Below are 27774 nucleotides of genomic sequence, written 5' to 3'. Positions count from 1 at the left end.
GATATTTTAATCACCTAATAATATTAGTGTGAGACAACAACTTTTTGCAATTGATAGTACTTGGTATGGTGGTAAATCTCAACATATGTTAGTACAAATGCAATTAATACAAATATTTTTCATTCCGTAAGACAGGAAGATGAGTTCCATGTGGGGTTGTATGTAGATATCATAACAAAGGATTATGGGGAAAGTGGGTGTTGCTCTCACCGTCTTGTGACCCTGCAGCGCTGCCTTGCCTTATCTCGCAGCAGCGCAGCACATCTGAAGGGTCTTTGCATCGATCCTGGAAGTATGGAAAGCTGAGTTGCTTTTTGTGGTCTCTCTTTCCATGCAAACATGTGCATGACTTCAGGGCACAAGACCTAAAAGAAGAAGTGGGGGGACAAAAATAGTTCAGGCAGTATGGAAGCGAGTTCACGGCGCGCGGCACCACTGCGCGTGACATCACGGCGCATAACGCTGTAATTCCTCCTTTCCTGAATCCCCAGCAACCACGGACACCAAATGAGCTTCAAACCGGTCTTTTTAATGAGAGCAAATAGGCAAAACAATTACTCTACGCGTTTCGGGATCACACTCCTTTGATCACGAGTAAGGCAAAGTGAACCAGGAAGTACAATATATAGTCATGTGATTCTTTTTAGTAAACAAAGAAAACAGACTTCCAGGCTACTCGTTACTTCACGAGGCCATTTTTTTCTTGAATGCAACTTTAACAAAGTTTACATTTCGACAAAAATTTCATTGAGTGGAACTGAGTAACACACTTGATGTGATCTGAACCTTCATTGCATTATATATAATAAATAACTATTCCCGTTCATTTAAATCATACAGGTTAAATATATACCTTCCATCATATTCCGATTCAATCGTTATTTTTTCTAAACAATTGTCCACTAAAGCCCCTGTGGGCATTAATATACAATGTCAAAATTGCTTGTTTGAACGGAAATTAATCACATCAAGTGTGTTACTCAGTTCCACTCAATGAAATTTTTGTCGAAATGTAAACTTTGTTAAAGTTGCATTCAAGAAAAAAATGGCCTCGTGAAGTAACGAGTAGCCTGGAAGTCTGTTTTCTTTGTTTACTAAAAAGAATCACATGACTATATATTGTACTTCCTGGTTCACTTTGCCTTACTCGTGATCAAGGGAGTGTGATCCCGAAACGCGTAGAGTAATTGTTTTGCCTATTTGCTCTCATTAAAAAGACCGGTTTGAAGCTCATTTGGTGTCCGTGGTTGCTGGGGATTCAGGAAAGGAGGAATTACAGCGTTGTCGTAATACGGAGAGGTTTGCCACCTCGCTGCGGACCACCATCACAAGTGAGTAGGGGGGGGCTAACGGTGGCGGTTCGCTACCATTGCGGTTTTTGATATATATATATATATATATATATATATATATATATATATATATTACCTACTGGCGGTCGCCAGTAGGTAGTTATAGTTAGGACCACGTTTCCATAGGAAAACCTCAACATTCTATTTTGAATAACTTTGGCGCCGGTCGACGAATCCTCGCAAATTTCTCAAAATAGGTGGGGCGCTACGCTCCGCTCCTACCCTGAAAGTCTCGGGGGGATCCGTCAAGCGGGGGCTGAGATAAAAGGGGGGTCCCAAAACGCGTTTTTCCCATGCATTTTTCCATAGGACCTTTAGAACGAGCTACAGCCCGAACGGCTGAACAGAATTACTTGAAATTTGGCAGAGAGGTAGTCCTCAGGTCAAGGAAGTGCCTTTTGTAGGTTTGGTGTAAATCTGTTCAGTAGATTCTGAGAAAATAGCCTTTAAATCAATATATATATCTGAGCCCGCTTACGGTACGCTTACCGTACGCTTACGGTAAGCGTACGGCGGCGTGCGCGAGCGCGATTCTGATTGGCTCTTAGATCTTAGTAAACATTCGAATCGGTCGAAACCAGGAAGCGGCGGCCGCCATTTTGTGTATTTCACTCTGAAAAAAAAGAGTGAAAACAAGGAAAGGGGGCAATGAGGAGAGTTACAGACCCCCTAACAATTGTAAGGGGGTCAAAGAAGGACAGAAAAGTACAAAAAAAACATTTATTGATTTTAAAAAAAATCACGGGGTACGCGTACGGTAAGCTCACGGTAAGCGTACGGTAAAAAAAATAAAAATAAATAAATGAAAATCAGATTTAAGAGTTTAGAAATTAGGGAGCTCTAAAAAGAGCTGTTGTGTTTATGGAGTCATTTTTTTAGTGGTACCTACAAGTAAGTACCGATGCAGAGTCTAAGGTTCAAGAGGAAGACTCTGTTCCCTTCATCATTGAAGTGCACACCATCTCCTCTATAAATGTCTTGCATGTCGTAACGCAAGTTGTTGTGGTAAATGGCACCCATACCATAGTCACGGAGGAAAGCAGAAACAGATTTGTTGACGTGCTTTCTTGCTTTGTCAATCTGTGGACAGAAATGATTGGACCAGTTCCATTTTTGCCTTTGGCATATGTTGGAAAACACAAAGGCAGTTTTAGGGAAAAGTGTAAACAGTTGTGCAAAGGTGTCCTTCATAAGCATTTCCAGACCTACCCCAGTCAAAGTGCCTAGGTCATTGCCACCACAGTGCACTATTATGAGGTCAGGGTGTTGGATTTGCATGAAGGATTTCACCAATGGCATCAATTGGTGCCACTTTAACCCTCTCTGACCAATCCATTTAATGTCTACATTTGGCAAAGCAAGGTCTCTCACCATATCTGTTTTCTCTGCAAACTTTTCACTCCAGAAGACATAGCTGTGCCCTACAATCCACACTGTGAACATCTTCAAAGGAGAACTGGATGCACTCAGGAGGTGTCTTTCAGTAGAATGGCAATATGAAAAGAAAGACAGTTTGGAAATGGAGGCATACATATTTTTTACAAAACAAAAAGAACTGATTGGCTGTTTCATACCATTCTAGAAAAAAAACTAGGCTGTATGTGAAAATTAATAGAAGCATGTTTTGTATTGGTACAAAAAAATGTGTAACCAAAGAACAGTACTATGGATTTGCAGTTAGGTTTGAAAAGTCAAGCACTCTTGCTCTGTGGAATTGAAACATTGTGTGTCGAACTTCTGACCTAACTGCACACAGCAGTGTTCCATGAGCTGTTGCTATGGTAGCAGGCAGAAGTCAAGTTGGGGGAAGGGTACTAGGCAGAAGTCAAGTTGGGGGCAGGGTACTTTTGGAAAAGGGTTGGTTTTCAACCAATAGAAATGTGTCATTACATTTGAAAAAAAGGGGGAAGCACTGAGATTTGAAACTTACATGTATATGTGTGGAAAAATAGAGGGAAAGTTTGCCATTATCTGGTTCTGCTGAGAGGAGAGAGGTGTACAGAACAGAGATCCTGGCTCTGATAATCTGCTGTTTGAGTGACACATTTCTTTCACAACTAACTAATTTTAAAGGTGAGTTTACAGTTTGAGAGGGGATGTATGTGGTAACTTAAGAAATGAATAATAGAAATGGGAATTGTTTTTGTTGTAGTTACACATGGTGGATTCATAATGTGTCAGTCTGTAAAAGAGATTTTCACTTGGCCCGAAAAAAAAAGAGCAGTAAGTGTGCTTTCAAATTGGCAAAGAAATTTCGTTTTGGCACTAATGTGAAAACATGACTGTGTGTGCATAGAAGAATTATAGGCAGAAATGTATTGCGTCTTGCTCTGGTGATTTCACAGTTGCAGTAGATGGAAAAGAGGAGCGAATTTTTGGGGGAAGAAGCAGAGGTTTAGCACACACCCATGTGCTTGCCATGTATAGTCATGCACAGTAATTAGAAGCGAGTGGGGTTTTCAGGTTTAAGTCTGTAATGCAAATACATTCAGCATCACTAAGGCTGGTTGCCCCTGCTGGAGTGTAGGCAGTCACAGAGAATACACACGGTGGTGGTCTGAAAAAAAAACAGCTTGGACATGTGCATTTAAATAAATTTAAAAAAAAAGGTTTCAGAATGTGTCAGTCTGTAAAAGTGATTTCAAAGTGTAAAAAGAGATTTTCACTTGGCCCGAAAAAAAAAGAGCAGTAAGTGTGCTTTCAAATTGGCAAAGAAATTTCGTTTTGGCACTAATGTGAAAACATGACTCTGTGTGCATAGAAGAATTATAGGCAGAAATGTATTGCGTCTTGCTCTGGTGATTTCACAGTTGCAGTAGATGGAAAAGAGGAGCAAATATTTGGGGGAAGAAGCAGAGGTTTAGCACACACCCATGTGCTTGCCATGTATAGTCATGCACAGTAATTAGAAGCGAGTGGGGTTTTCAGGTTTAAGTCTGTAATGCAAATACATTCAGCATCACTAAGGCTGGTTGCCCCTGCTGGAGTGTAGGCAGTCACAGAGAATACACACGGTGGTGGTCTGAAAAAAAAACAGCTTGGACATGTGCATTTAAATAAATTTAAAAAAAAGGTTTCAGAATGTGTCAGTCTGTAAAAGTGATTTCAAAGTGTAAAAAGAGATTTTCACTTGGCCCCGAAAAAAAAAGAGCAGTAAGTGTGCTTTCAAATTGGCAAAGAAATTTCGTTTTGGCACTAATGTGAAAACATGACTCTGTGTGCATAGAAGAATTATAGGCAGAAATGTATTGCGTCTTGCTCTGGTGATTTCACAGTTGCAGTAGATGGAAAAGAGGAGCGAATTTTTGGGGGAAGAAGCAGAGGTTTAGCACACACCCATGTGCTTGCCATGTATAGTCATGCACAGTAATTAGAAGCGAGTGGGGTTTTCAGGTTTAAGTCTGTAATGCAAATACATTCAGCATCACTAAGGCTGGTTGCCCCTGCTGGAGTGTAGGCAGTCACAGAGAATACACACGGTGGTGGTCTGAAAAAAAAACAGCTTGGACATGTGCATTTAAATAAATTTAAAAAAAAAGGTTTCAGAATGTGTCAGTCTGTAAAAGTGATTTCAAAGTGTAAAAAGAGATTTTCACTTGGCCCCGAAAAAAAAAGAGCAGTAAGTGTGCTTTCAAATTGGCAAAGAAATTTCGTTTTGGCACTAATGTGAAAACATGACTCTGTGTGCATAGAAGAATTATAGGCAGAAATGTATTGCGTCTTGCTCTGGTGATTTCACAGTTGCAGTAGATGGAAAAGAGGAGCGAATTTTTGGGGGAAGAAGCAGAGGTTTAGCACACACCCATGTGCTTGCCATGTATAGTCATGCACAGTAATTAGAAGCGAGTGGGGTTTTCAGGTTTAAGTCTGTAATGCAAATACATTCAGCATCACTAAGGCTGGTTGCCCCTGCTGGAGTGTAGGCAGTCACAGAGAATGTACACGGTGGTGGTCTGAAAAAAAAACTGCTTGGACATGTGCATTTAAATAAATTTAAAAAAAAAGGTTTCAGAATGTGTCAGTCTGTAAAAGTGATTTCAAAGTGTAAAAAGAGATTTTCACTTGGCCCCGAAAAAAAAAGAGCAGTAAGTGTGCTTTCAAATTGGCAAAGAAATTTCGTTTTGGCACTAATGTGAAAACATGACTGTGTGTGCATAGAAGAATTATAGGCAGAAATGTATTGCGTCTTGCTCTGGTGATTTCACAGTTGCAGTAGATGGAAAAGAGGAGCGAATTTTTGGGGGAAGAAGCAGAGGTTTAGCACACACCCATGTGCTTGCCATGTATAGTCATGCACAGTAATTAGAAGCGAGTGGGGTTTTCAGGTTTAAGTCTGTAATGCAAATACATTCAGCATCACTAAGGCTGGTTGCCCCTGCTGGAGTGTAGGCAGTCACAGAGAATACACACGGTGGTGGTCTGAAAAAAAAACTGCTTGGACATGTGCATTTAAATAAATTAAAAAAAAAGGTTTCAGAATGTGTCAGTCTGTAAAAGTGATTTCAAATTGAAAAAAGAGATATACACTTGCCCCCGAAAAAAAAAGAGCAGTAAGTGTGCTTTCAAATTGGCAAAGAAATTTCGTTTTGGCACTAATGTGAAAACATGACTCTGTGTGCATAGAAGAATTATAGGCAGAAATGTATTGCGTCTTGCTCTGGTGATTTCACAGTTGCAGTAGATGGAAAAGAGGAGCGAATTTTTGGGGGAAGAAGCAGAGGTTTAGCACACACCCATGTGCTTGCCATGTATAGTCATGCACAGTAATTAGAAGCGAGTGGGGTTTTCAGGTTTAAGTCTGTAATGCAAATACATTCAGCATCACTAAGGCTGGTTGCCCCTGCTGGAGTGTAGGCAGTCACAGAGAATACACACGGTGGTGGTCTGAAAAAAAAACAGCTTGGTTTCATAATGTGACAGTTTGTTATACAGATTTTCACTTGCCCAAAAAAAAAGAGGAGTTTGTGTGCATTCAAATTGGCAAAGAAATTTCGTTTTGTGACTATTGTGAAAAGAAATGTAGTAATATATTTATATATTGTTTTTGTTGTAGTTACACATGGTGGATTCATAATGTGTCAGTCTGTAAAAGAGATTTTCACTTGGCCCGAAAAAAAAAGAGCAGTAAGTGTGCTTTCAAATTGGCAAAGAAATTTCGTTTTGGCACTAATGTGAAAACATGACTCTGTGTGCATAGAAGAATTATAGGCAGAAATGTATTGCGTCTTGCTCTGGTGATTTCACAGTTGCAGTAGATGGAAAAGAGGAGCGAATTTTTGGGGGAAGAAGCAGAGGTTTAGCACACACCCATGTGCTTGCCATGTATAGTCATGCACAGTAATTAGAAGCGAGTGGGGTTTTCAGGTTTAAGTCTGTAATGCAAATACATTCAGCATCACTAAGGCTGGTTGCCCCTGCTGGAGTGTAGGCAGTCACAGAGAATACACACGGTGGTGGTCTGAAAAAAAAACAGCTTGGTTTCATAATGTGACAGTTTGTTATACAGATTTTCACTTGCCCAAAAAAAAAGAGGAGTTTGTGTGCATTCAAATTGGCAAAGAAATTTCGTTTTGTGACTATTGTGAAAAGAAATGTAGTAATATATTTAAATACAATAAAGAATTTTTTTTTTAGTTTTTTTGCAGGTATTGCTGAAGAACAGTGAACAAAATTTAAGATGCCTACAAAATCTCGAGTTCAAAAAACGCTAAAAAAAAAACTATATTTGAGGACAACTGGAGGACCAAAGTTAGTAGAAGATGCTGATGTTGGGAAAAAGAAAAAATCTTCTGGTAAGCAAAAAAGACAATTCCTAAACAAAATATTGAAAACAAACAAAAATGTACAAAATGTCTGTTCTCGGAAAAATGTAACAAAACCTACAGAACAGCAAAAAATTGAGGATTTAGTTAATGCAAATATACCTTCTGCAATTGAAAAGTTTAACATAAACAGAAAAACAGCATTTAAAGAGATACGTAGAAAAATGTTTCAGAGAAGAGTTATGTCCAATTTGATAAAGGATATAAAGAAATATAAGCAAAAGGCTAAATATTATAAGAGAAAAAAAGAAATTGAAGCCATTGCAGCAAAGGCATTAGAATTAAAAAGGAAACTATTCATATTAATTTTGAATAGGATGCGTACATTAGATAAAATGGTTAATGTACTGAAATCACAAAGCAAAAGCAAAAGAGTAGTGAACAGAACAAATTTTTGTAAAGTGTTTTTAGGAAAGTGGATGCATAGCTCAAGTAGTGAACCTTTTTTTAATGAAGAGAGCTATTTTCAAAGTAATAGTTTGCTGCATGCAGTTGACACCAGAGGTCGTTCATACGAAGTAAAAAATGGTTGCATAATGGAGAAGGAGATAATGGTTCCAAGAGATGAGGTACAAGTGATGGCAGATGAGGCAATGGGGAGACGTCCTAAAGCCCCAGTGTACACTTGGAATTGTAGTAGTATTTGCACTGTGCGTCAGGAATCTATTGACAGATTTCGAGAGTTTCTAAGAGAATATAGTAAAAAAAGTGTAAAACAAAAGATTAAGGTGCTTCAAAGTCTGGATCCATGCAGAGTGAGAGAGAATACTGGTTTGCAGGGTCATTCTCTTGCTTGTCTATCTAGAAAAGTGTGCAATAGTGTTTTCCATCATTTTAGGATGCTGGCTGTTCATCATACTGAAATGAGAAAGTTTGTGAGACGGTTGTATTTTGCCAAAAGTCCAGCAATAAAGTTAAATGAATTGAATAGGGCTCTGTTCCGAGGAACGGTATCAGATGTAGAGAAGGTTGTTGATGAAATTCAGTTTTGTTACTTTGGTCCTGAACAAAACAGTGCAGAGAAGGACACAGTAAATGAGGCAGAAGTGGAAGAGAATGTAGAACCTTGTGTAAGTAAGACATTTAATGATCACATAACAAAATTTGCAATAGTCTCTAATGAAAGACCAAATGTTACTTGTATTTGTTGCCGCAGAACTCATTATAGAAAACAAACTAGGAATGTTGATCTCTACAGAAAGAGTGAAAATGAAGATAATTATAAGTGGATGGATTTTGCAACATATATATTTCTTGAAAATTGTTTTGAATTGGGTGAAGATCAGCGTATTTGTAAATACTGCTACAACAAGTTAGAGGAAAATAGAATGCCGACCAGAGCTGTACATAATAATTTAGAATTGGATGCTATTCCTGCTGAACTTTCTGAATTAAATACATATGAGTCTATACTCATTCAATGTGTTCATCCGTTCCAGACCATAGTACGTATGGAGCCCAAAACTGGTAAATTACCTCCTTCAGATTTAGTGAGAGGTTTAAAAGGTAGAGTGGTGTATTTGCCCTTGGATTTGAAAAAAAATATGGAAACTATTGATGCGGATACTTTGGAAACTGAACCATTAATTATTCTGGTTAATGGTGTACCTACAAAGAATAAGAAGATTTGGCAGGAGCTGGTAGATGTGCGGAAAGTACAAAGAGCAAATTTGTATTTGAAAAAAAATAACAAATGGTATGAATCAATTTATATAGTAGAAGAAGAAGAAGAAGAAGATTTACAAGGAGATACAGAAACACCAAGTGGACAAATTGAAAAAGTGGACAAGTCAAAGGAAGAAGAAATTTATGAACATTTTAGCATACATCCTCTCCATTCGAAAGAAGTTATGGGAGACAATATTGATCTCTTTCAGATGAAGAAAGCAAAAGGAAATCCCGTGAGTGTATGGGAGGAGAGCTTGGAAGCTCGATGTTTTCCCCAGCTGTTTCCTAAAGGAAAAGGAGGACGATACGATGAACGTCCGGAACAGATTCCAGCTTCTGAGTATCGGACTACAAGACTATATGCTGAAGATCCCAGATTTCGACAAAGTATCCCTTATTTGTTCCATCTTTTATTTGAAAGCGACTTGTCTGCACTGTCTTATGCAGTAAATCACATTTTAAAAAGTGGAGTACATTTACAAAATGTGTCTGCTAAGGATTTTATGGAGAAAGTGCAGCACCGAGATGATCATTTGGAAACACAACTGATCAATCTGATGGCTTGTCAGCGTGGGACAAATGAATATTGGTACCGACGCCATGGTGAACTAAAATGCATGTTACGCAATTTAGGAACACCAACATGGTTCCTTACCCTAAGCTGCGCCGAGTACGCTTGGGATGATTTACTGGATTTTCTACGAGAGGCCAATTCAAACATTGAAAACATCGAATACAAGACAGCAGGAGAACTGTGCTCATTGGATCCGGTTAATGTTTGCAGATATTTCAATCATAGATTTGAGGCTATGATGTCCTTCATCTGCAATAAAAAAAATCCACCCCTTGGAGAAGTAGTGGATTTCTTTTGGAGAAAAGAGTACCAGGCAAGAGGTGCTCCTCATATTCATATGCTGCTGTGGATCAAGGATGCCCCAAAGTTTGGAACAGATACTGATGAAGCAGTGTTATCTTACATTGAAGAATATGCAACATGTGCTATACCTAAAAGCACAGAAGAGTACAAGTTAAAGGAGCAAGTTCTACGTTTCCAAAGTCATCGGTGTGGAAAATACTGTCGACGGAAATACAAGAGCAAAGAAAAATACTACACTAAATGTCGATTTGGATTTCCTAGACCTGTTCTTACAAATGGAAGAGTCAACAGTTTTATGTCAGCTGTGAGACATACTATCACAAGAAAATCACCTAAGAATACCTACAACCTTAAAAGAAAAGAAGAATCAAAAAATATAAATGACTACAACCCAGTCATTTTATCCATGTGGAACGCTAACATGGATATACAGTATGTTGCTGACAATTCCATTGCTGTTGCTCGATATGTAACGTCTTACATTACGAAATCAGAAAAAACAGAATTGAAGGAAATGTGGGAAGAGATTTCTCACGAGAAGACTGTCAGTAAGAAGCTGTACAGTTTCAGTTTGAAGATGTTATCGCATCGAGAAATTGGATCCTACGAATGTTCAGATAGATTATCTTCTGCAAGTCTCTACTCGAAGTCAAGAAGAATAATTTGGGCAAGTTTAGGCCTTGCAGCAATGAGAAATCGGGTACTGAAATCTGTTGGAGAAATTGAATATTTGGCACAGTTCGAACCTGAAAGTACAGATATATTGAAAACAAACATGTTGGACACATATTATCCCAAGAGAAGTCATCATCTGGAGAACATGTGTCTCTATGAAGTGCTGCAGAACTACATTTATTCACGGAAAGCTGCAGAAGACATCAATAATGGAAAATATAAAGTCGTTGGTGAAGAAGGATGTTTGGTGAAGCAAACCAAAGGAAGTTTGATAAATCACCGGAAGCTGAGTTGCGACACTACCGACAAGAAAGAATTTTACTACTTGGCTCTTTTACAGTTGTTTAAACCATGGCGTTCAGAGGATGAACTACTGGGAGAATTCCAGAGCTATGAAGATTCTTTTAATGCTTGCAAAGACAGCATACAATGCAGTACATTCTCAACTTATCTGCAAATGTTAAATGAAGAAATTGAACAGGAAACTACAATTGCAGCAGAAATTGCTAGAGACAGTTCTCAGGACAGCCAAAGTTCAGGAACATACAGTCAAGATCCCCTAGGACAACCAATCGTTGAAAATGAAGCATCAATAGCCATGAATGAAGTGGAAACGGCTATGAATCAAGCTCAAGAAGCATTTATAGACTTAGAAAATTTGGAAAGACAACTGAATCAAGAGCAGCAACAAATTTATGAAGAGATCAAAAACAAAATTGATCACGGATTTCTACATGAAAAAAAAGAGTGCTCATGCACATCATTTCATCCAATCAGGATGTATGTAAGCGGACAAGCTGGCACTGGAAAAAGTTTCCTAATTAAAGTCATCAGAAGCTACCTAAAGCAAAAAACAGATTCTACTTTGTCTTGTGTGGTTACTGCTCCAACTGGGTTAGCAGCATATAACATAAAAGGAATCACCTTACATCGTTTGCTAATGTTACCAGTGGAGCATGAGAACAAAATACAATTCAACAAGCTAACTGGAGAAGCATGCTTGGAAGTTTCAAGAGTATTGAAGAAGATGCAAGTTCTCATTATTGATGAGGTGAGCATGGTATCAAACTTAATGCTTGCCTTTGTGCATTTAAGAATGCAGCAAATTTTGAAGACAGACTATGACGTGTTATTTGGTGGAAAACACGTCATCGTTTTTGGGGATCTTTTGCAACTTACTCCGGTTAAAGGACAACCAGTGTTTAATACTGTGACACATGAAGACACGAAGAAGTCATTGGGAAGCATCGGTAATACAAATATTTGGTCCTTCTTTGAGTACAAGGAACTTACAACTAATATGAGGCAAACAAACGATGAAGAATATGGAAGTATTCTGAAAGATATCAGGATTGGACTACTCACAGAAGCTGGCAAAAAAGCATTACAGACTCGGCTGCTACATAATTTATTTCCAAAGGAAGAAATAGTTGCAGAGAAGATATACAAGAACATTGCAGAAAACAAAAGTGTCATCTGCTTAATGCCAACTCTACGTGAATGCTCAATATTCAATGAGGAGCTTTTGAAATTGGAAAAGGAAGAGATCATGAAATTGGAAGCAGTGGACAAAATTGAGGATGGAAGAATTACTGTCACAGTAACAGGCAAACTGAAAAATAAATTGGACTCACTAGAGAAGAACATCTCCAAAACAGCAGGATTAGAAAAAAATCTATATGTTTGCATGAACTGTAGAGTGTTTTTAAGGAGAAATTTGGATGTTGAAAAAGGCTTAGTAAATGGAGCGATGGGAAGAGTTGTGGGTTTTATTAATTATCAGAAAAAAGATGGAATTGAATGGTTAAAAATAAAATTTGATCAGATAGAGGAAGTTAAAGACATTTGTCGTTGTTCAGTTCGTTTCATGCTTGTGAAAGACTTATATGTACGTAGGAAGCAGTTTCCGTTTTCTCTAGCATATGCTGTAACTATTCACAAGTCTCAAGGATTGACTGTAGATTGTGCATTTGTGAACATTGGATCTAGTGTGTTCAAAGAAGGTATGGCATATGTTGCTTTGTCACGAGTCAAAACATTATCAGGTTTATTCATGATAGACTTCGATGACTCAAAAGTTAGTGCTGATACAAACTGTGTAAAGGAGTATAATAGATTAAGAAGAAGCTATGCTCCTCATTTAGGTCAGTATCCTGTGTTGGAGAAACGTGTAGTTTCTCGTAAAAGGAGAAATGAGAATATCTGTAATGAAGATGTAGAGAAGAGGAAAAAAAAGAGGAGTGATGTAATTGCAAGCAAAAAGAATAAGGAAAATGAAGAACAGGTTGTAGGATGTCATTTTGAAAATAGCTCTGGTGTCAACTGCTACGCAAATGTAGTGCTGAATGTTGCTTTTTATCTGGAAAGTTTGCAAGAGCAGATAATAATAAATCAGGGAAAAAGATTCTGTTCAGAGCTCAGTCTCCTTTTTCAAAAGCTGAGTAAAGATAAAACTCAAATAGAAAGTGCTACTGATATTAGAAAACTTTTAGATGTATGTTCAGGACGAACACAGTTTTCTCAAAATGAACAGCAAGATGCTCACGAATTTTTGATGTATTTTCTTCAGGTAGTGGAAGAAGAAGGAGTTCCCATTGACATTTTTTTTGGTCTCTCTTATAAATGGGAACATAGTTGTGATAATTGTTATAATATAAGTGGTTCTATTGTTGATAATGAAAGGTTTATTTATTTGACATTGCCAGAGAGTAAAACAGTCACTTTTGCAAACTTAGTTAAAGATGCTAATCATAGCATGAAATGTGGTGAGTGTAATTCTGACATGTTATCAACATTAATTTTAAGGGAATACGGACAGTATGTAATTTTAATGATGCAACGATGTAGAGCTGATGGATCAAAATTGGATACTTTAATAAAGAAGTTTACAGGACAGCAATTATCAATTTCAGGAAAAACTTTTGTAACTGTTGCAATAATTTTCCATGATGGACCTACTGTTACTTCTGGACATTACACAGTTTATCTAAAATGTGAAAAAGGATGGACACTGTGTAATGATTCCCAATTGATTTTCAAACAACGTTTGCCTTTTGATTTAGCAAATTCCTATCTAATCTTCCTGAAACCTAAATTTTAGAGAGACTTGGCAAGATCTGGACAAAATAATTTTACCATTTTACAGGATTACCATTGCAATTTTGTAGAAAAAAGATTTTTAAAATTATCATTTGGCCTAAAGGAAAGATAACCAATTGTAATGTGGACTTTTTAAATTTTTAATGCAATTTTGAAAAACCAATAATTTAGAGATTATCGGTAACTTCTGCACATTTTAAATTTTGGAATGTTATTGGACTGCCACTGGAAATTTTTTCAAAAATAATTTCAAAAATTACTATTTGGCCATGTGGAAAAGTAAGCAATTCTATTGTGGACTAAATAAATTATTCGAAAAATTTTCGTGAACCAAAATGTTACAGAGAATCGGTGAGATCTGGACAGATTAAACTTTAGAATTTTAATGGTTTTCCCTTGGAAATTTATTCCAGGGAAAGAATAAAAAATACTATTTGGCCTAAAGGAAATAAAATCAGATGTATTTTGGAGTTATTTGAGATATATTATTGTGAATGTACTTCTGAAACAAAAATATCAGACGGTATTTTAAAGAAAAAAGTATTGTTTTTAGATGACATTTTTTAAGAATAATATGCATTTCTGTAATGATAAGTTTAAGTGAGAAGAGATTCTGGGCTTTTTTAATACAATCTTTGAGATTGTTATTTTTTTTTGCCCGCTGTAAAATGATGAATGCAATTGCTTTCACAATTTATAGTGAAATGCAATATATTCTGAAAACAGCAAAAATAAGGCAAAAATATTTTTTGGGAAAAAATGTAAATATGTGTACTGTATTATAAAATGTTTTAAAAATATTAATACTTTTTTCTTTTTTTTCAGATCGATATAGAAAATTTTCGTAAACTACAACCATTTTAAAAACTATTTTTTAAAAAAACAAATGAATAAATATTTTTTTCAGTGAGTATGGTAAGTCAATAGTAATAATTGTAGTCTTTCAAGGACCTTGTAATGTGAAAAATGATTTTTAGTGTTTTTTTTAAAAAATAAAAAAAAAGGTACGCTTACCGTACGCGTACGGTAAAAAAAAAAAAAGTTTTTTAAAAAAAATGTAAAAAAAAGATGAAAGATAAGGTTGGCTCTTAAAAGAACCGTTGTGTTCATGCAGGGACAGAGGAAAGGAACCATGGGAAAATCATTCAAAGCTACAAATGTGCTGATCTATTTTGTTATTCACTAGGGAAACACTGGTCTCCCTATAACAAATTAGAGCTTTACAAAATGTGCAATGAATATCAACCTTCCGAAATCGAGGGTTCATTTCCAGAGGGCCAGCAAAAGGAGATTCTCCCCCCACAGATGAAGGGCTCACCTGACCTGCAGAAGAAGGAGTAAGCCCTGCAGGTGATGGTCCAGGCTGAGCTGCTGTGGATGTACTGGCTCGTCTTTCTGAAGAGTTACCTCCAAAAAGATGACCATGTGTCCTTCTGTGTACATCCTGGAGGTGTCTCTTCATGGTGTGATTCCCAAAGGAATACTTCCTGTTAGGATTACCTCTAGAAAGTACACGCTGACACAGCTTGCAAGTAACTAAGGGTGCATTCACCTTTTGCTGGCCTTCTGGAAAAGTAAAATAATCCCAAACATAAGAAGGTTTTACTTTCCTCGCTCTCTGCCTCAAGACAGTGCTGCTGGTGCTAGCCTCACTCTCAGAAGAGCTCTGCTGTTCTGCCATCGTATCCCAAAGACAAACCAGCTCCTTCTCCCAAGGGATCACAAGCAGAAATGAGGGGAATGGGTGTGGTGTAGGAGAGTTCTAGAACTGAAAGTAGTTTCAACCAATCAAAAGTTGTGTTTCAAGATCACATGACCTACCGTACGCTTACGGTACGCTTACGGTGCGCTTACGGCAAAAAGTACGCGTGCGCGTAAAAAAGACACGCGCTTGCGCACATGCGCATAACAGTCATTTCCCGGCACTTCCGCGTAACGTGCGCGTGTTGCGTAAGCGCGCACGCGTCCCACGCGCAGTACGCGCGGCTACGCAAAGTGCGTAACTATACGCAAGCAGCGTAGATAGATTACGGACGTTCCGTAAACCGTACGCTTACCGTGAGCTTACGGTACGCGTACTATAAAAAAAAAAAAAAAAAAATCTGGAAATAAATTTTACATGTTTATTTTAAAAAAATATATATAAAAAAAATATTTAAGGATTTTAAAAATTAAAGCATAGTCTTTATAAAAGATAAGAAAATTAAAATAAAAATATGTTTGAAAAAAATGAAGAATATAAAAAAAAAATAGCATTTAAAAAACCTTGCAAATTCACTGAAAAAACCATGGGTTTCACACACGTTATAGTTAGGAATTAGCATTTAAAAAACCTTGCAAATTCACTGAAAAAACCATGGGTTTCACACACGTTATAGTTAGGAATTAGCATTTAAAAAACCTTAGAAATTCACTGAAAAAACCATAGGTTTCACACACGTTATAGTTAGGAATTAGCATTTAAAAAACCTTAGAAATTCAGTGAAAAAACCATAGGTTTCACACATGTTATAGTTAGCTGGACATTTTACTCGTAAAAAACCAATGAAATTGCCCCGTTATAGTTAGTTCAGCTAACTATAACTCGCGCGCCCGCAATGCACTGCTGATGACGTCACATATTACATCACTCATGACATGGTCAGTGACATCACTCATGACATCACTGATGACATCTCAAATGACATCACTGATGACATCACTGATGACATCATCTAGTGAATGTGTGTTATTCTGAAAATTAAATATGTTTTATATATGTATATCTCATGGTCGATGGAAGAATAAATGGGTATATAAGTGTCTAAATGGATGATTTGTTTTTGAAAAATTGATTGTGTAACTGACTGATTAAGTGTATCATAGTGAATACATGGCTTAGTGAATAATGTTTAAATATGTAAATATCTGTATCAGTCTCTCACTTTGTGTATAAGTGGCTGCATGGGTTGGTGAGTAGCTACATGGGTGCCTATTTAGGTTATTAGTTGTTTTTTTGAGTATCAGTCTGAGTGTCTGCATGGTTCGGTGGGGGGTATTACGTAGTGCATCGGTGCATGAATGAGTGACTCACTGTTTGTATGTGTTGAACACAGCATGTGTGCAGGACTGTATGGGTGGATGAGTGTGTGTATGGGTGTGTTAGTGAGTGAATGACTGTCTCAATAGTGTCTTCAGGAGTAACTACATACGTTTTAAACTAGTATATGTGACTATTGGTGTATATATGTGAGTATATGTGAAAGTGAGAGATTGAAAGAGTTCCTGTATGAATAAGTATGTGTTTCTATAAGTGATTGTTTAAAAGACTAAGTATGTGTAAGTTTCCGTAGAAGTAAGTGTGGTGGTGTGTGTATAACTGTATATGCAAGTAAATGTATGTTTGATTCTTTATTAGCATGAGTGACTATGTGTGTGAGTAACTCTATGGATGAGTGGCATTGTGTAACAGGATGTATAGATGTATGAGTACATATGATGAGTGAGTACATGTATGAGTGACTGTATAGGACTGTTGGTGAATGAGTGGATGTGTATGTGGATCTTAGAATTACTGAAGAGGTTGTTGTAACTGGTATTGGTATGTCCATTGTTTTGAAATTTTTAGTCTCTATTTTTGAATGTGTGTATCAAAGCTTATATTAAGGTGAGAGGAGGTCTGCCACTCTATCACAAGGATGATGTCATCAGTGATGTCATCAGTGATGTCATTTGAGATGTCATCAGTGATGTCATGAGTGATGTCACTGACCATGTCATGAGTGATGTAATATGTGACGTCATCAGCAGTGCATTGCGGGCGCGCGAGTTATAGTTAGCTGAACTAACTATAACGGGGCAATTTCATTGGTTTTTTACGAGTAAAATGTCCAGCTAACTATAACATGTGTGAAACCTATGGTTTTTTCACTGAATTTCTAAGGTTTTTTAAATGCTAATTCCTAACTATAACGTGTGTGAAACCTATGGTTTTTTCAGTGAATATATATATATATATATAAAATCAACTACAATCAAAGATTTCTAAAGATTTTGGTTTTTTAACAATTCTACCACTAGATGTTCTTACGATGTCTTCATTACAAGATAACTGTGGTGTAACAGAATCCTGAACATCATGTGGCTTGTCACCCAGGGGAGAATTGACATCTGAGGAAACCTCAGGTAAGGAAACACTTTTTGGAGAGACAATACAATCACGTGAATTCTCAAGATTAACATCAAAAGATATTCTTGGAATATCAGAACAATCAGAAGTTACACTTTCATCATTTGAATTGAAATTATCCATATGTTGTGAGAAATCACATGTATCTAACCACCAAAAATTCTTGCGTTTATTACATACTTCTGTTTCAGAATTATATGAAACTGGTGCAAGACGACTACAATGCCAAACTTCACCATTTTGAAGTAAAGCAGTGTTGTTCATAACCTTGACTACTACTTTAGGTTCACTAAACTTGCTTTCAGTTTTTGAAACTCTCTTAGCATTTGTAACTCTAACCCATTGAACTCTAAGGGGCATATCAACAACACCCGGCGATAATTATCGCTCAGCGCTCTTAGCGTGAGGATAATTATCGCCGGCTAGCGTGAATTGTTATCGCTGAGATAGCGTGCTATTAGCAACGCTTATCTCAATAGCGATAAAAATCCTCACGCTAACAGGCTAACGTGAGATTATCGCTGGAAACCCAGTGATAATCTCACGTTACCTTGTTGATAGGGACAGGCAAATTTAGCCATGATATCCTCCTTCCATAGGATATCATGGCTAAGTCTGAAAATTAGCAGACGTAAAAAAGCAGCGTTAACCACGGTTAGCGCTGCTTTTTTTGTCTCTAACAGGGTTAGCGATATTCTTGATAATAGGAGAAATGTCGCTTAGCGACATTTCCCCTATTATTTTACTCTGGAACGCCCCCTTTGCATCTCATTAGAGATGCAAGGGGAAGCGTAGAGTAAAAGGGTGCTAACATGCAAATTTGCGTGTTAGCACCCTGTTGTTGATAGGGTGCTAGTTTTATCTCTGCTTTTTTGGCTTTTAAAGCCAAAAAAGCAGAGATAAAACCCTTGTTGATATGCCCCTTAGTAAGTTAACCTGTTTGGTGCCATGTTTCAAATCATAATAGGTCTTGTTTTTCATCTGAGATTCTTTAATATTCTCTCTCACAATAGGTATGTCGCAAGAAACCATTCCACTTTTATTTAACCAACCAGGATTGATTTTTGAATGTGGGATTCTGCCTCTCATTAAGGAAAAAGGACTTACTAGTGGTACTATGGATAGTACTTCTATACGCCCAAAAAAGTTTTTTTAACTCTTCTTCCCAGGATAGGTTACTTTTGTTAGCAAGTTGGATATCTCCTTTAATACTACGGTTGGCTCTCTCAACAATACCATTGCCGCTTGGGTGATACAATGACGTGAATCTCTGTTGAATCCCAGAAGCATTTAAATAGTTTTTCATTTCAAGGGATTTAAATTGTACTCCATTGTCAGATAGAATGAATTTAGGGAAACCTTCCCTTAAGAATATATCGTCTAAAAATGTTATTACTGTTTTAGTATTGATGATATCTACAACACATATTTCTAACCATCTTGAAAAAGTATCAATGAGTACCAAAATGTATTTCTGTGAACTATCTTGCCAACAAATTGGTCCCATACAGTCAATGGCAACAACTTCCCAGGGAAAATTTGGGCAACCAGGAGAAGCTAAAGGTGGATTGAATGTTTTAAGCGTTTTATCATAAATCTCACACTTCACACATGATCTCACACATCTTTCTACATCTAAATCAATCCTAGGCCACCAATATAATTCTTTCAGACGTAGTTTGGTGCGTGTAATTCCTGAATGTCCTTCATGACATAACTCAACTATTTTATTCCTTAGGTTTTTTGGTGGTACAATTTTATCACCACGTAAAACCAGAGTATCAGAAAGATTTAGTTCATTCCGAACTTCCCAAAAACCTCTCAATTCATCGTTGACAAATTTTTTATCAATTCCATTCCATCCCTTCATAATTAATTGTTTGAGGACAAGTAATATTTGATCAGAGTTCTCCGCTTCGAGCCATTACTCTTTGCTAAAACTACTTTGAGTCCTATTTGATGATATGTGAGCTACTGAAAAATGATTCCAAGAATTCATGTCAAGCTCAACCAATGGTAAAGACATACGACTTAGAAAATCTGCAGGAAAGTTTTTGACACCAGGCATATATTGAACTTCATACATGAAGTCCTGTAGTCTCATGGATAATCTAGCAATTCTGGCTGTGGCATTGGTCAAACCATCAGTGGACAGTAATTTAGTCAATGGTTTATGGTCGCATCGTAAGATAAATTTCCTTCCCCAAAGAAATTTCCTAAAATGTTCTAGAGCCTATACACAAGCTAGGGTCTCCCTTTCTAAAACAGAGTAACGTTTATCAGAAGGAATGAGGGAACGTGATGCGAAAGCAATAATGACTTCTTTGTTGTTCTCATCTAATTGTGTCAGTACACTATCTAACCCCCTGCTACTAGCATCAGTGGTGACAATGGTTTGTGCGCAAGGTCCAAAACCTTGAAGACTAGGTGCTTGCGCAATGGCTTTTTTTATTTCCTCAAAGGATTTTTGGCAAGAAGCACACCAAATAAACTGTGCCTTGTTTTTAAGTAGGGATCTCATTACGCAAGTTTTCTCTGAGAACTTGTCCACAAATTTTGAGTAAAATTCTGCAAGTCCTAAGAAAGATCTAAGATCCTCCTTCGATTTGGGTGGAGGAGCATCTTTAATGGCACTTACCAGGCTGGTTTTGGGTCTAATACCTAAGGCACTGACTTCATGACCCAGATATGTCACGTTATTTTCTGCAAATTTACATTTTGAAAGTTCAGCTGTAACTCCTTTGTCTTGTAAGATGCCCATAACTTTCCTTAAACGTTCATCATGAATTTTTTTGTTAGGACCCATTATAAGAATATCATCTTGGAAGAATATTATACCTTGCATATCACCAAATAATTCATGCATGAGCCTTTGAAATACAGCAGCTGCGGACGCTAACCCGAATGGCATGCAGTGAAACTGGTAACAACCAAAAGGAGTACAGAAAGCTGTGAGGTGTTTACTCAAAGGATGTAAAGAAATTTGATGATATGCACACGATAAATCAATCGTTGAGAACCATTTTGCACCTTTGGTTAATGAAAGCATTTCATCGATTCTCGGGAGAGGAAATTGATCAATGATTATATTCTCATTCAAATACCTTAAGTCTATGCACATGTGAATTTTCCCATTAGCGCGTCTGGCAATAACAATCGGGGAAATCCAGATGCTTCAATTGGTTCAATAACTTCTGCTTCTAGTAATTTTTTAAGTTCTGCTTTTACCTCATCTCGAACAATTAGTGGAATGTGACGTACTTTATGAATTTTGGAAATTGCATTGGGTCTGACTAAAATTTTATGTGTAAAACCCTCAAGATTCCCAATGCTGCCACTAAACACTTTTGGAAACTCCTCCAAAACCCATTTCTTTGTGTTCTCTGCTTCACACATGACTAACACTTGCTCAGGACTATTGGGATTCAAAATAATATCAAGAGAACGTTGGTCTTTCCAACCCAAAACTGAAGACCCATCTTGGGCTACATACAATTTACACAATGCCCTTCTACCCTTGAACTCGAATATTAAAGATCTAAAGCCAAGCATATCAATTTTTTGTCTAGTGAAGCTTTCAGGGTTCACATCAGTTGGTTGTAACTGTGGGCCAATAATGCTAACGAATTTATTATCCCACACTGATTTAGCGATGATGGTGAACGGAGAACCAGAGTCCGCTGCAACCTGTAAAATTATGCCACCAAAAGAAATCATACATAAGGGCTTATTGCTATCATTGCTTGTAATATTGACCACGACATGCTTAGTTACACCACTGGAAACATTTGAGTTCTCTAATGAGTCTTCATCTTCATTGTTATCTGATAAATCAGAATTGTTGTTCGTAATACAAGTTACATGTGATTTTTTATAACGTTTCCTCCTACAAACTTTTGAAAAATATCCAATAATTCCACATACTGAACATTTCGTAGATTTAGCAGGGCATTTTTCAAATCTTGCAGTATGAGAAGTGCTCCCACATCTGTAACATACAAAGCCAGACTGAGAAGGATTTTCTTCTTTTTTAGAGTTAGGAATTTGCAGTGGTTTCCAATTGTTGTTTTGATAAGATCTAGGTTGCTTGTAAGTAAAACTTTTGTCTTTCCTGGTGTCAGTAATTTTATTGACAGTGACTACTTCACTTGAAATAGAAACTGCTTTAGCACATCTTTCTGATAATTCTGCTTTTTTAACTAACGTAATAATATCTTTAAGACTAGCATCACCTTCAATTCAAAGTTTGTCCTGGATACTCTTATTTTTGGTGCACAAAACTATTTGGTCTCTTATCATGTCGTCATGCAAAGAACCAAATTTGCACTTTAGGGCAAGATTTTTTAAAGCAGAAACATAATCCTCAATCGATTCGTTAGTCTCTTGTTTACGTTTATAAACCATGCGTCTGGATACTGTTGCACAAACAATAGGTGAATAATGGTCATCTAGGTCAGCTATGGCACATTTGAAGACGTCAACATCACCACTTCTTTAATTTTTCTGCATTTGCTTATAAACCTTCAGGTCCTAAACAATGCATTAAAATTCTTTTTTTCCTTTCAGGAGACATAACACTACCATTATCCTCAAGAGTAGCAATATAATTAATGAAATATTCTTTCCATTCTTGCCATTTAATAATAGGTTCTCCAGGATTGGTCAGAAATTCTTTTGGGTTACTTAGATTAATGCTGACATTTGTATTTTGTGTAATATTGCTTGCTGTGGAGATTGTACTGGATTCACCATCCATAGTCACTTACTTAGACATGCTGTTGAAGTATTTAATATAACAGTAATATGTAAAACAAATCTTACTGTAGAATAGAATGAAAACGGTAGATTTTCAGTTTGTAACTCCTTAAAATGTGGAGAATTCCTTGTAAGCGCTGTTACAATCGAAGTGCTTCACTCGTACTGTATTTCCAATGAATACTGAATAATCAAGATGGCCGCCAGGGTCAAGTTGCGTGACCTCGTAGCTTACGCGAGCTGATGTCACCTCGTTGCGCTGCCAAGAAGCACATAGTAGACGCTTCTTTCAAATCAGCGCCACGCGCCGAGGAATGGAAGCTGCCGCCATCTATACGAGGTAAATAGCGCTCGCACGAGGGAAGTAACTGTCACCAAATTAAATACCAACAGCGCCTGCGTTGGCAGAAACAAGTAGATTCTTGAAGTAGATACGCTGGGAATTTGAAAGAAATCGCAACTAAACTCACGCAAATGTCGAGTTGTCCGTTGCTGTTCCCCCTCGCGAAATACTGCTTTTGTTGAGATGATGAGGGATAATTTGATTATTTATCCGATTCAAAAGTTGGCAGGGGGCTGAGCATCCTTGTCGCCAAATTGATGTAGTATCCTCAAATGAGAGTCAACCCAAATAAAGATGAAATTGCTAAGTTCTTTATTTCAGCCCCCCCCCGCATACAGGAAAAGCACCTCCAGCGCTGACAGTCTCCTTAGCAGACTCTCTTAAGAAAGAATCCAAGAATACAATACATTCTACAATCTAAAATAGTGTGACTCATCTTAAAGCAACATACTACACCCTCCTGATCATGGGAGAAGATTCACACTTTTGTAAGCTACACATAAAACATTGTTGCCTTTTGTCAGAGTAAAGCTTTCTTTACCCAAGGATTCAACAAACTAACTCTACCGCTAGCCTTCTCAACCAGGCATAATATTCCATATGCATCACATTTTCATGTTGATGTGATTGCTTTAACTGCATGCGCTCTCCAGAGCTCTCCAGAGGTGAGACCACGCCTATGCAAAGTAATCTTACTCAGCCTTGCCCACCTGCACTCATTTGAGGAGATTGGGGATCATTTTTCACCAACAGACCATGAGGCAAAGCAATAGGGAAAGACAGAAAGGGAAGATAGAAGAGAGATAAGAAAACAATGATGAATGCATGAAAGGGGCTGAAAAAAGAACCTGCAAAAATAAGCATTTTTAGGGTAGTGAAGAAAAAGGTTATTGCAACCTTGGCATTCAGCAATAGGACCCTAAGAAAAAGTTTGCGTATTTTTGTTTTTCCAAAGCCATGCAAAACGATTCAAATAACGAGGAGAAATGGATATATTTCTTCTTGCTACGCCAGCCTCAGGTAGACTCACCAGTTTGGTGCAAAGAAACCTATATTTACAAGTCTTTGTAAATATGGTTTTGCGTCAAAATACATTGATGGATGCACAGGAACGCCCTAGAACCTCCCATATAATGCTGACCTGAAGCAAGGTAACGCAAGGCAGGGCAATGTGTGGTACTGTAAATCCCAAAATAGATTTTAAGTTAAGGGTCTGCCAGAAAAGTGACTTAACCCTGACGCAAATTTTGGGCCTCAATTTATACATTTATTTTTATTTAAACATGCAACACATTATGAAACATGCAAATGACAGATGTAGCTAGGTAAGTGGGTTACTGCTGTGAACACAGAGGGACATATTATCAAGCACGGCGTTAAAATTATCGCCGCTTTAGCGGCAGAAAACTGCCGCTAAAGCGGCAATAATGGGCTTGATAATATGCCTTTGAGAATTCCAATAGAAGCCCATGTTGACACCAGAACATGGGCTTCTATTGGAATTCTCAAAGGCATATTATCAAGCTCATTATCGCCGCTTTAGCGGCATTTTTTATGCCACTAAAGCAGCGATAATTTTAACGCCGTTTCTTGATAATATGCCCCTGAGATCCTTATGTTACTTGCAGTTGCATTTTAAACCTTTTAATATAGCATAGTGAGCTTGTGGAAGATATGTGACTTTTACACCTTGTAATCCCCCACTGTTTTATGCAACACATCCTGTACTATGATTTACAAATGCATATGATTTATTGTAAATGTAATATGCAAGTGTGATGTAAAGCGTTCTGACACCCTGCATTAGGATGAGTAGCACAATACAGGAAAACATAGTGGTACTTAAATTATGTCAACGCCTCCTCAGGGGTAGCAAATGCTATATAAACTACATCTATTTTGTGTAAATATTGGGAGAGACCAACACATCAGACGTTCTTACAGTGCATGCATTTCTCGTAAACAGAGCCTGAACAAAGTGAAAAGCTGCTTCTTTAAAGTATGTGTGAAGTGCTACAAAGTGTGAGCCTTCGTTTCTTCTCAGCTGCTTTTGTGTCTAGGTGCGTGGCTCCTGACTGCTCCCAGCCAGTTGGTTCAAACATAAGGAGGCCTGATGACCCCTCTGATTGGGCCTTTGTTAGGGGCCCCCATTACAAAAAATGGGGTGACCCAATACCAGTCTTGGACCTGGGCTCAGTTTGATATAGAAAACAATGGAAATATGGAGCAGGCTCCTGCCCCACAGAACGTCAAAAAAAGTGACATTCTGGCGGTGCAAAGGGCCTCGTAAATGAACCCCTGAGTGTGAGTAAACTATGAGTAGCGCTATACAGAAATGAAATGTTTGTCAGAAAGGTGCTATAGAGAGATGAGGTGCATTGTTGGGGAGTGGACGTGAGGGAATTCAAGGAGAAGGAGGAAATGGGGGTGCCAAAAAATGCTGTTGCACAGCGTGCGACCAGTGCTAGGGCCCCTGGCTGTACCATATTCTAGTAAATATTGCGCAGCCCTGCATTTCTAAAGTGATGAAGCGTGTCGTTAGCCTTCTTGGGTTAACCACACGCTTCTCCACTTTCTTGTAAATATGCCCCCAACTGTCAAAAGCCCCCTTGAGACTCCACAGAGCATTGCATTCTAGAACCCTGTGACGTCACATAACCCAGCAGCTACTGAAAAGTGAAAGTCATGCAGGACACGGGTCTGGGGTACACGCGGGTGGATGGCGTCCACCCACTCTTTTCACAGGGTGGACACTGTACACCCTGCCAAGAAGTTGGGCCCCACTGAATAATGTGCTTAATTTGTCCCGGTGCGATTTTCGAACACCGGGATACATTCAGCAGCACCTGCATGTTGTTGTCTGCTTTGGATAAACAACAACTTGCAGGCGGGGACAGGGCGTTCTTAGTTCAGAGTCCTGCTGGGCCCATAACAAATGAATCCATCTTTTGAGCTTATGAGTTGTCCGCTCATAGTAATTAAAATCTAACAAGAAATAGTGTGCAACAGCCCACGATATCCAAAATAACTTAATTTATTCAGTCATAATTGGAAAAGCAGTTATAGACTTTACTGCATTCATTCATTTATAAAGAACAACATTTCAGAGTGGTTGCTCCAAGGGAACGTGCAAAAGAGAGGGTGCTCAAGTGTGGTGAATGGGAAGGATCCCGGGTGAAAATAGAAGAAGGATTTAGAAAATGGTTAAACAATTAGATTGATAGAGGAATATCAATCTGGGTGACCTGGCCTAGGAGTATCAATAGTTTACATGGTCTATTTACATATTTTACACAATCCAAGAGTGTATCATTCTTTAGCACGACATGGATGGGGGTTGTTTGGTCCAGGTTCAAAGGGTATAGGTGTCGACGTTTCGACCTGACTTGGGGCACAGAGGGTGCTTGGGGACTCGGCCTGCGGGTCTTCCTCAGGACTGGGGTGGGCAACCAACTGGGGGATGTGGTGTCCGTGTGTCACATCTATATAGATGATAAATTGGGATGTCAGGGTAATGCACATACATTAACACAATGGTAAAAAGTTAACCAGTATAGCCAAATAATGGGGTTTACCCGCAATGTTTTGCGGAGGGGGCCAATCTAATCCTTAATGGTACCAATGCAGCAAGCAAGCGTCCTCTGCTGAGGTGTGTAATTCAGTGGGTGATATTCAACCCATGTTGAAGGGTGGTCTTACTGCTAGAAGTCAGTTCTATAGGCAAGGAATACAGAGAACTGTAATAAAAAAAACACAAAACTATCATGGTGCTGTCTGGTTTAAACAATCGGTATAAGTTCCAGAGGCAGCGGGGTGCATGCGGCGGGTCAATTACCTGAAGCGTCAGTCTCCATTCCTGAACTCCGATTAAGAGGTAGAGGGCGGGAGAACCGGAGTATTTAACGACAAACCCGTGCCGCGAGGACATTCAGTGGAACGATCTGCTTGCGTAAGCGTGAGCCTCACGCTACTCGCGCAGTGATCATTGATAGAAAATGTCAGGTCGTAGGGCAGTAAGCACGATACCGACACGGGAATCTTATCAAACTCCTTTATTTTCCGCCTTACTGTACCACGTCCCTACTCTAACTAACTTTCCCCGATTTCGCTCCGCCCCCTCAATCCTGGTTTCCCTCCCCACTCGTGGGTTGGTCTTAGCACCCAGCATGTGTCACAATCCTACATCGTCCCCCTTCTTAACAATTTGAAACACTTCAAGTGTGTCCAATGCATGTTGGAGTATACAATAATAGAAAACACTATAGTAACAGTTCTTCGATCAGGCGAACGTGTCTTCGATGAGTTCGCTGAGGCCGGAGGGGTGCTTCTTGAGCCGCCCGTTCCCCTTCGACCAGAGATATGGCAGGTTGATGATTGCTTGCTAACTCAGGTGCATCTCCTTGAACCACACTGCGGGGTGCCGTTAGCATGTCTCTGACCTGAGGCGTGCACTTCTGAAAATGCATCACATTCCTCGTGATTTTCTTGTCCTCCGATTCAGCTGTGATCATAGTCCCTTTTTGTTTCGTAACAACTAGAGGACAGGGATCACTGACATAATATCGACTACCAAAATATAGACCTACAAAAATATCGATGCCAAAATATCGAATGCAAAAAAATCGAATTCCTATCTACAAACAGGTAAGTACAAAAATATCGAGTCTAAAATATCGTTGTAAAAAAATATAGTCAGTCAAAATCTCGAATTTTTTTAAATGTATTAAAAGTAATGTTAAAATAATACATATAATTAACTAAAAAATATTTAAAAATACTTAAATAACCTTAAAAATAATAAATAATTAATGTAACTTCCAAAAAATAAACTTACATTTTTATTTTTTAATAGATATATATAAACGTAATATTAATACAAAATAATTAATATTTTTACTGTAGGATATCGGCTGGGTAAAATGTATCATTACCACTCCAGTGAGTGCAACAGTAGGGAAAGCGTCAGATAGCGTAGAGGTAAAAATAACTATTCCTACTCCAAAGAGTGCAACAGT

The 27774-nt window shown here is 38.1% G+C and overlaps 1 protein-coding gene and 1 long non-coding RNA gene across 2 annotated transcripts in view; both read left to right on the top strand.

The window, feature by feature from the left end:
* The first annotated feature begins 1145 nt into the window (after positions 1 to 1145).
* The window catches only part of LOC146835275 (uncharacterized), a 52294-nt gene continuing 25665 nt past the window's right edge, over positions 1146 to 27774 (top strand). Inside the window, exons 1-2 of the long non-coding RNA XR_014960403.1 lie at positions 1146 to 1331; positions 17553 to 17657. This is a non-coding gene — a long non-coding RNA (uncharacterized LOC146835275). The remainder of the gene's footprint in view (positions 1332 to 17552; positions 17658 to 27774) is intronic.
* LOC146835276 (uncharacterized) lies at positions 3316 to 14555 on the top strand. The gene is made up of 2 exons (XM_085600178.1): positions 3316 to 3425; positions 6987 to 14555. Exon 2 carries the CDS (start codon positions 7030 to 7032, stop codon positions 13492 to 13494), a length of 6465 nt encoding a protein of 2154 aa, XP_085456304.1. The 5' UTR covers positions 3316 to 3425; positions 6987 to 7029; the 3' UTR covers positions 13495 to 14555.

Source organism: Triturus cristatus, chromosome 4_2, assembly GCF_964204655.1.
Source record: "Triturus cristatus chromosome 4_2, aTriCri1.1, whole genome shotgun sequence".
NCBI classification, from domain to species: domain Eukaryota; kingdom Metazoa; phylum Chordata; class Amphibia; order Caudata; family Salamandridae; genus Triturus; species Triturus cristatus.
Note: the sequence above shows the minus strand (reverse complement) of the source record. Positions and strands in the feature narration are given on the sequence as shown.